The sequence below is a fragment of the Schistocerca nitens genome, chromosome 11, assembly GCF_023898315.1.
Source record: "Schistocerca nitens isolate TAMUIC-IGC-003100 chromosome 11, iqSchNite1.1, whole genome shotgun sequence".
NCBI lineage: Eukaryota > Metazoa > Arthropoda > Insecta > Orthoptera > Acrididae > Schistocerca > Schistocerca nitens.
The window spans coordinates 122,297,844-122,307,949 of NC_064624.1; the positions used below are offsets into that span (position 1 = coordinate 122,297,844).

At 45.9% G+C, this 10,106-nt stretch overlaps 1 protein-coding gene across 1 annotated transcript; it reads right to left on the minus strand.

Annotated features, from left to right (window-relative positions):
- Positions 1 to 692: 692 nt before the first annotated feature.
- Positions 693 to 3,280, minus strand: LOC126212698 (uncharacterized). The gene is made up of 2 exons (XM_049940113.1): positions 3,103 to 3,280; positions 693 to 1,594 (listed from the first exon to the last, which is right to left on the minus strand). The coding sequence occupies exons 1-2, from the start codon at positions 3,278 to 3,280 to the stop codon at positions 693 to 695; spliced, it is 1,080 nt and encodes a 359-aa protein (XP_049796070.1).
- Between the last annotated feature and the right edge of the window lie 6,826 nt (positions 3,281 to 10,106).

Below are 10,106 nucleotides of genomic sequence, written 5' to 3' on the forward strand. Positions count from 1 at the left end.
ACTGCAGGTGTGCCCCAGGGAAGTGTACTGGAGCGCTTGATGTTCAAGTTGCACACTAATGACGCAGATATAGCTATTCCGAAGTCTTCTTACATAGCGACCGCTGGCAGCTCGGTTGTTATTGACATGAGGTTGCGCATGCGCAAACCGGCTACATTGTGTCCAGCGCTCGGCACGCAGGCGCTTAGGCCGCTTTCACACTATACGGTTTTGACCGTACGGCAAAAAGCCGTACGAGTTTTAGCCGTGCCTGTGTTGCTTTCACATTACACGGCTTTTTGACGTGACCAGTTGTTGGTGTCTATTCAGTTTGCTTAATGTGTGTATCAAGATGAACCGTAAACGAGTTGTTGCTTTGTGGTTGCTTCATCGTCGCCGCAAAAGAAAAGGTCGTCTTTTGTGGGTACACCCCATTAACCAGAGAAGAGACGAAGTGGGTTTATTTTATACACTCTTTGAAGATTTGAGGAACGACGGAAATAAATTCTTTAACTATTTCCGAATGTCTATTACCTCGTTTGACGAATTACATAGAAAACTAAAGGATGTGTTACAACGACAAAACACACAATTCCGCAATTGCATCCAACCTGTTCAAATGCTGGCTATCACGTTAAGGTAATTTAATACATAAAAACTAGTTCTGTTTATTTACTTATTTATTTGTGTTTTACATTTTTATTACGCTCAGATTATGAAGTAGAAAAGTCAATATCAATATCAGCAGTTGAAACCAAAGAGTTTGTAGCAGGACTGACTGTACTGTCACTTTGTGGCGACAGGCTCTCTGCAAAAACGTTGTAGAACTGCGTTGTTGATGGTGGGCCTTCATGGCTACTTGTGGAAGGCGAAGGGTATGGTGGTGGCACTTTATTAATTCGTTGATAAGAACTGCGACCTTGAGAAGTCTGTAATGGTTGTTCGAGAAAAGTAGTTGGGTTTGGTGCAGCTGGAGGAGGACGAATCTGATGCGTATGGTAAGAGGATATTGGAGCAGCATTTTCCATAGGTGAATAAGAATAAGCTTGAAATCTATTATTATAGGGCATGGGAGGTGTGTAATGGGTAAATGGAGGAGGTTGAGCTGTCAATATATTTCTCCTTTCATATATATTTTCTATAACTTTGAGGACTCCCATCTGAAACTGAAGATAATCCTGTTCATCAAATTTTTCCAGATGAGGCTTCAGACTAAGTAAAAATGACATTTTGCTGCAAGGTTTGTCTTCTTCCAGAGCTCGTAATATTTTCATTTCGATTGCATCAGGTTTTCTATGTTTTCTGTTTGTATGGCACTCGCTTTTGGATGTTTGTTGTGTGGGTGCTGTATCAAATGGCCCAGAAACATTCTCAGTATTTTCGACGGAGCCCTGCGTTTCTATATCTTCTTCCAGTCTGGCGGTGCGTTCCGATTGAAAACTGTCCTCCGTCTCTCGAGCATCATACAGCTTTTTTAGAAACTGCAGCTGATCAGAATATACATACTTTTTCATTTTCTTTGCTGCTGAGCCACTTTTTTTCGCAGCTTGAATTTTTATGTTTGACTTCACAAAGGAGTCTCGTAGATTGGTCCACCTCCGTATTACTTCTATACCTACATCAAAAGAAAACAAAACTGTATGAAAACATTTTAATTTTGTATAGAAAAAAGCAAAACTGTAACAAAAAATGTCCACTGCAAACTAAATGTCACTGATTTTTTTTCGTTTTGTTCAGGTATCTGGCAAGCGGTTGTTCCTTCACTGACTTACATTTCCAGTACAGAATTGGGATTTCTACAGCAAGTAAAGTGGTTAATGATGTATGCACAGCAATTTGGTCATCACTGCGGGAAGAATGTATACAAAGACCGACCAAAGAGGTATGGGAATCAATAGCGGCTGGATTTGAACGTACTGCTAATTTCCCCCACTGCTTAGGAGCGGTGGATGGAAAACATATCCGTCTTACTGCCCCATTTAATAGCGGATCAATGTACTTCAATTACAAAGAATACTTTTCTGTGGTTCTGATGGCTGTAGCGGATTCCAACTACAGGTTCATTTATGTCGACGTAGGAAGTTATGGCAAAGACTGTGACTCTTCAGTGTTCAGACGGTCCAGTTTATGGAAGTCAATAGAAAGTAATTCCCTGGAATTTCCAGACGTCCAATGTCTGCCTGGTACGGAAGGTCCAAAAGTACCCTACTTCTTCGTGGGAGACGCAGCATTTGGCCTACACACGCATTTGCTCCGGCCTTTTGGGGGAACAAACTTGACAGTTGAGAAACGTGTATTTAATTACCGTTTGTGCAGAGCAAGGAGGTATGTGGAATGTGCTTTTGGCATCCTCACCAATAAGTGGCGGTTGTTTCACCGACCTTTAAATGTTCATCCAGATTTTGCAGTAAAAATGGTTAAAGCTTGCATTGTTTTACACAATTTTGTACGTCAGAGAGATGGATTTATAATTGAAGACACCACATCCTTCACTGGTTTGGAAGACTTAGCCCAAGATGCCAACATAAGAGGAGGACTGACAGCCAACGCCATAAGGAACACTCTTTGTAAATATTTTATGACAAATGCTGGAAGCGTGTCATGGCAGATGTCAAAGATATAAATTAACAAGCCTTTTCCTTTTTGTAGATTGTTTGTGAAAGCCTGCGACTGTATAGTAAATAGTTTTCTTTATAAATAAATTACTGCTACCACTCACGTTTTTAATCGTTTTGTTTATATTTTGTACGACGCGTTTCGGGAAATAATTCCGATCTTCAAGTGCGTTTTTTTCTCTAAGTTTTCATTATGTGTAGTGTTTTTTTATTTGTGAGGTCTTGTGCGTGTTTCTCTTATAAATTACAGTAAAGAAAACAGAATGCAAGACCTGACACATAAAAAGACACCACACATGATGAAAACTTAGAGAAAAACGCACTTAAGGATGGGAATTATTTCCCGAAACGCGTCGTGCAAAATATAAACAAAACAAAAAAAACGTGACTGGTAGCAGTAATTTACTTATAAACAAACGATTTACTTTTAGAATAAAATTTATAACGTTAAATAAAAACTGTTTAAAACGTATTAAATGTAATATTAATATATTAAATAAATACTTACCAAACGCATTTTTATCTTTGTCTTCCATCTCATCAAAATCTTGCTTCAGTGCTACGCAAACTTCCCGCCAAGCATTCTTTGTAGCAATACGATCTCTATACGCATCTAGAGTTTTGTCCCACAGAACAGGTCTTACTTCCACCAAGGTTATCAAAAGTTCAGTATCAATTTCATCCATTCTTCTACACTTTTCAGTAAACAAGAATAAACACAAATGAATAAAACGACACTACAACGAACTAGTCGACGCCGTACGGCTCAAAACCGTCCAGTGTGAAAGCATGCACTTAGTCACGTAGGCCACTGTTGTCGAACTTGCCGTACGGCGACCGTCTGTTGTAGTGGCAAGACACGGCTGCAGCACGGCACGGCAGCGGCATTTTGCCGTCGCCGTATAATGTGAAAGGCGCCATACATTTCTTCACACCTACAGCCGTACGGCTTTTTGCCGTACGGTCAAAACCGTATAGTGTGAAAGCGGCGTTAGCCAATCGCATGACGCGGGTGGCCGAGCAGATCGCACGCTCTGAATGCAAACCGCCTCCTTAGTTTGAAGTCGCCGCCAGACTTGCAGTTGTCCTTTTGCACACTTCAATGCTAACAAACGTCTACATCTACATCTATATCCATACTCCGCAAGCTAGCTGACGGTGAGTGGCGGAGGGTACCTTGAGTAACTCTATCGGTTCTCCCTTCTATTCCAGTCTCGTATTGTTCGTGGAAGGAAAGATTGTCGGTATGCCTCTGTGTGGGCTCTAATCTCTCTGATTTTATCCTCGTGGTCTCTTCGCGAAATATACGTAGGAGCGAGCAATATACTGCTCGACTCCTCGGTGAAGGTATGTTCTCGAAACTGCAACAAAAGCCCGTACCGACCTACTGAGCGTCTCTCCTGCAGAGTCTTCCACTGGAGTTTACCTATCATCTCCGTAACGCTTTCGCGATTACTAAATGATCCTGTAACGAAGCGCGCTGCTCTCCGTTGGATCTTCTCTATCTCTTCTTTCAACCCTATCTGGTACGGATCCCACACTGCTAAGCAGTATTCAAGAAGTGGGCGAACAAGTGTACTGTAACCTACTTCCTTTGTTTTCGGATTCAATTTCCTTAGGATTCTTCCAATGAATCTCAGTCTGGCATCTGCTTTACCGACGATTAATTTTATATGCTCATTCCATTTTAAATTACTCCTAATACCTACTCCCAGATAATTTATGGAATTAACTGCTTCCAGTTGCTTACCTGGTATATTGTAGCCAAATGATAAGGGATCTTTCTTTCTATCTATTCGCAGCACATTACACTTCTCTACATTGAGATGCAATTGCCATTCCCTGCTGCATTTCAGTACAGTTTTCCATTGTAACAACCTCTCGATATACTACAGCATCATCCGCAAAAAGCCTCAGTGAACTTCCGATGTTATTCACAAGGTCATTTATATAAATTCTGAATAGCAAGGGACCTACGACACTCCCCTGCGGCACACCTGAAATCACTCTCACTTCGGAAGACTTCTCTCCACTGAGAATGACATGCTGCGTTCTGTTATCTAGGAACTCTTCAATCCAATCACACAATTGGTCTGATAGTCCATATGCTCTTACTTTGTTCATTAAACGAGTGTGGGGAACTGTATCGAACGCCTTGCGGAAGTCAAGAAACAAGGCATCTACCTGGGAACCCGTGTCTATGGCCCTCTGAGTCTCGTGGACGAATAGCGAGTTTCAGCCTACGTTACGTCAAACTGACATACGATCACTAGCGGAGGCAGAGACACAACTACACGTATCAAAAAAAGTTTTGCATCACCTCGGTTCCGAGAGTTCAGAAAACTGGAATACAGATCAACATAACCATAATTTCCGCCCCTTTTATTCCTCATGAAAACCACACATTGCGTGTTGTACCAGCATACAGCGAGACCTTCAGAGGTGGTGGTCCAGATTGCTGTACACACCGGTACCTCTAATACCCAGTAGCAACTCGTCTTGCATTGACGCATACCTGTATTCGTCGTGGCATACTATCAACAAGTTCATCAAGGCACTGTTGGTCCAGATTGTCCCACTCCTCAACGGCGACTCCGCTTACATCCCTCAGAGTGGTTGGTGGATCACGTCGTCCATAAACAGCCCTTTTCAATCCATCCCAGGCATGTTCGATAGGGTCCACGTCTGGAGAACATGCTGGCCACTCTAGTCGAGCGATGTCGTTATCCTGAAGGAAATCATTCACAAGATGTGCACGATGGGGGCGCGAATTGTCGTACATGAATACGAATGCCTCGCCGATATGGTTGCACTATCGGTCGGAGGATGGCATTCACGTATCGTACAGCCGTTACGGTTCCTTCCATGACCACCAGCGGCGTACGTCGGCCCCACATAATGCCACCCCAAAACAGCAGAGAACCTCCACCTTGCTGCACTCGCTGGACAGTGTGTCTAAGGCGTTCAGACTGACCGGGTCGCCTCCAAACACATCTCCGACGATTGTCTGGTTGAAGGCATATGCGACACTCATGAGTGAAGAGAACGTGATGCCAATCCTGAGCGGTCCATTCGGCATGTTGTTGGGCCCATCTGTACCGCGCTGCACGGTGTCGTGGTTGCAAAGATGGACCTCGCCATGGAGGTCGGGGGTGAAGTTGCGCATCATGCAGCCTATTGTGCACAGTTTGAGTCCTATCACGACGTCCTGTGGTTGCACGAAAAGCATTACTCAACATGGTGGGGTTGCTGTCAGGGTTCCTCCGAGCCGTAATCCGTAGGTAGCTGTCATCCACCGCAGTAGTAGCCCTTGGGCAGCCTGAGCGAGGCATGTCATCGACAGTTCCTGTCTCTTTCTATCTCCTCCATGTCCGAACGACATCGCTTCACTCCGAGACGGCTGGACACTTCCCTTGATGAGAGCCCTTCCTGGCACAAAGTAACAATGCGAACGCGATCCAACCGCGGCCTTGACCGTCTAGGCATGGTTGAACTACAGACAACACGAGCCGTGTACCTCCTTCCTGGTGGCACGACTGGAACTGATCGGCTGTCGGACCCACTCTGTCTAATAGGGGCTGCTCATGCGTGGTTGTTTACATCTTTGGGCGGGTTTACTGACATCTCTGAACGCTCAAGCGGACTGTGCATGTGATACAATATCCACAGTCAACATCTTCAGGAATTCTGCGAACTGGGTTGATGCAAAACCTTTCTTGATGTGTGTATCTCGGGGAACTTCTGCGTACTAGTCGGACGAAACAAGGTTCATTTCAGACCTATGAGTATTGTGACAACACTAGAGAACAAGGAAATTTTATTACACATGGAGGTGACAAAAGTCGTGTGGAACTCCTTTAGTCCGGCACAGTGCAGAAAATCGAAGTGGCATTGACTCAACAAGTCGTTGGAAGTCCACTGCAGAAATATTGAGCCATTCTGCCTCTATTGCCGTCCATAATTACGAAACTGTTGCCGGTCCAGAATTTTGTGCACGAACTGAATTCTCTTTACGTCTCCTAAATGTTCAATGGGATTCCTGTCCGGGGGGCCAAACCGACCGAATTACCCAGAGTGTTTTTCAAACCGGTTGCAAACAATTGTGGCCTGGTGACATAGTCAATTCTCGTCCGTAAAGATTCCAGCGTTGTTTGAGAATAGGAAGTCCATGAATGACTGCAAAAGGTCTCCAATTAGCCAAACGTGATAATTTCCAGTCAGTGATCGGTTCAGTTTGATCAGACCCAGTCCATTCCATGTAAACACAGCCCACACCACTACAAAGCCACAATCAGCATACACAGTGCCTTGTTGACAACTTGTGTCCACAGCTTCCTCTTGCCAATTGAAATCGGGAGTCATCTGACCAGGCCACGATTTTCCGATCGTCTGCGGTCCAATCAGAATGGTCATGTGCCCAGGAGAGGCACCACAGGGATGTCGTGCAGTTAACAAAGGCACTCGCGTCGGGGCTCTTCTGCCACAGCCCATTAACGCCGAATTTCGCTGCACTGTCCTAAGGGATACGTTCGTCGTACGTCCCACATTTATTTCTGCAGTTATTTCACGCAGTGTTGCTTGTCTGCTAGCACTGACAACCCTACGCAATCGACGCTGCTCTCGGTCGTTAAGTGAAGGCCGTCGGTCACTGCATAGCCCTTAGTGATGGCCCATGGACTCGAGTGCTGAAGGGAACTGACACCATGAATACTGCAGGGCTCTCCATAAATCTGTAAGAGTGGGTGGAGATCTCTTCTAAACAGCACGTTGCGAGGCATCCCAGATATGTACAATAACGTTCGTGTCTGGGGAGTTTGGTGGCCAGCAAGTGTTTAACTTAATTTTATCCATTGTTTTCCAGTGTTTCGTCCGCGACTGTTTTACTTTCGTAAAATGAAGAACAAACCGCCTTCAGTCACAAGTTGTGTTTATTTACTGCACTATGCATTTCGAGCCCTGGAGGCTCATCTTCAGGTGCTTTTTAGTGATTTACATCAGGTTGTTTTTTTAGTTGTTTGCCTGTTGATATTACATTTTTGTGTTACAACATGGTATATTGTAGATATAAGTTTAACAGCGTTAATAATATGAAACTAACTTACAGTTTAAGATTGTATGATGTCTGCTTCCGTTGTGCAGTTGGTATACACATCTTTAATTTTGTAGTACATACATAGTCACACACTTTTTCGCACAGTGTAGTAGCATAACGTAAACATGCCAAAGATTCTCGTTGATACAGATGTTCTACTTCTAAATATAATCGATTTTCTTGTTTCACAGAAGATAATATGATATACACTCCTGGAAATTGAAATAAGAACACCGTGAATTCATTGTCCCAGGAAGGGGAAACTTTATTGACACATTCCTGGGGTCAGATACATCACATGATCACACTGACAGAACCACAGGCACATATACACAGGCAACAGAGCATGCACAATGTCGGCACTAGTACAGTGTATATCCACCTTTCGCAGCAATGCAGGCTGCTATTCTCCCATGGAGACGATCGTAGAGATGCTGGATGTAGTCCTGTGGAACGGCTTGCCATGCCATTTCCACCTGGCGCCTCAGTTGGACCAGCGTTCGTGCTGGACGTGCAGACCGCGTGAGACGACGCTTCATCCAGTCCTAAACGTGCTCAATGGGGGACAGATCCGGAGATCTTGCTGGCCAGGGTAGTTGACTTACACCTTCTAGAGCACGTTGGGTGGCACGGGATACATGCGGACGTGCATTGTCCTGTTGGAACAGCAAGTTCCCTTGCCGGTCTAGGAATGGTAGAACGATGGGTTCGATGACGGTTTGGATGTACCGTGCACTATTCAGTGTCCCCTCGACGATCACCAGTGGTGTACGGCCAGTGTAGGAGATCGCTCCCCACACCGTGATGCCGGGTGTTGGCCCTGTGTACCTCGGTCGTATGCAGTCCTGATTGTGGCGCTCACCTGCACGGCGCCAAACACGCATACGACCATCATTGGCACCAAGGCAGAAGCGACTCTCATCGCTGAAGACGACACGTCTCCATTCGTCCCTCCATTCACGCCTGTCGCGACACCACTGGAGGCGGGCTGCACGATGTTGGGGCGTGAGCGGAAGACGGCCTAACGGTGTGCGGGACCGTAGCCCAGCTTCATGGAGACGGTTGCGAATGGTCCTCGCCGATACCCCAGGAGCAACAGTGTCCCTAATTTGCTGGGAAGTGGCGGTGCGGTCCCCTACGGCACTGCGTAGGATCCTACGGTCTTGGCGTGCATCCGTGCGTCGCTGCGGTCCGGTCCCAGGTCGACGGGCACGTGCACCTTCCGCCGACCACTGGCGACAACATCGATGTACTGTGGAGACCTCACGCCCCACGTGTTGGGCAATTCCGCGGTACGTCCACCCGCCCTCCCGCATGCCCACTATACGCCCTCGCTCAAAGTCCGTCAACTGCACATACGGTTCACGTCCACGCTGTCGCGGCATGCTACCAGTGTTAAAGACTGCGATGGAGCTCCGTATGCCACGGCAAACTGGCTGACACTGATGGCGGCGGTGCACAAATGCTGCGCAGCTAGCGCCATTCGACGGCCAACACCGCGGTTCCTGGTGTGTCCGCTGTGCCGTGCGTGTGATCATTGCTTGTACAGCCCTCTCGCAGTGTCCGGAGCAAGTATGGTGGGTCTGACACACCGGTGTCAATGTGTTCTTTTTTCCATTTCCAGGAGTGTATAAATTACGATGTAACAGTTGCCCTGCATTTTACGTAGGAAAAACTGGAAGAACCTTCCACACACGGTATAAAGAACACACCGACGTCTTTCGGCTAAACCATTTTGAAAATCTACAATAGCTAACCACATGTATAGTAATAAACATAGACTTGACGACATACACAACAGCCTAACTGTACTTTACACAGAACCCAACAGTAAAAAACTTAATCTACTAGAAGAGTTAGAAATAATGCTACACAAAGAAAAATATTGCGAAAACTTGTTGAATGAACAGACATAGTTTAACAGCCACAATTTTTTCTACACCTTTAAAAGTTTATTTTTTCCTGAGGAATCAAATCTATAATAGTACAAACAGCTGACAACCTACAACATGGTGCCAAATAATTATTTTAATAATACATGTGTACTAGTAGTACTACATTCCTGGAAATGGAAAAAAGAACACATTGACACCGGTGTGTCAGACCCACCATACTTGCTCCGGACACTGCGAGAGGGCTGTACAAGCAATGATCACACGCACGGCACAGCGGACACACCAGGAACCGCGGTGTTGGCCGTCGAATGGCGCTAGCTGCGCAGCATTTGTGCACCGCCGCCATCAGTGTCAGCCAGTTTGCCGTGGCATACGGAGCTCCATCGCAGTCTTTAACACTGGTAGCATGCCGCGACAGCGTGGACGTGAACCGTATGTGCAGTTGACGGACTTTGAGCGAGGGCGTATAGTGGGCATGCGGGAGGCCGGGTGGACGTACCGCCGAATTGCTCAACACGTGGGGCG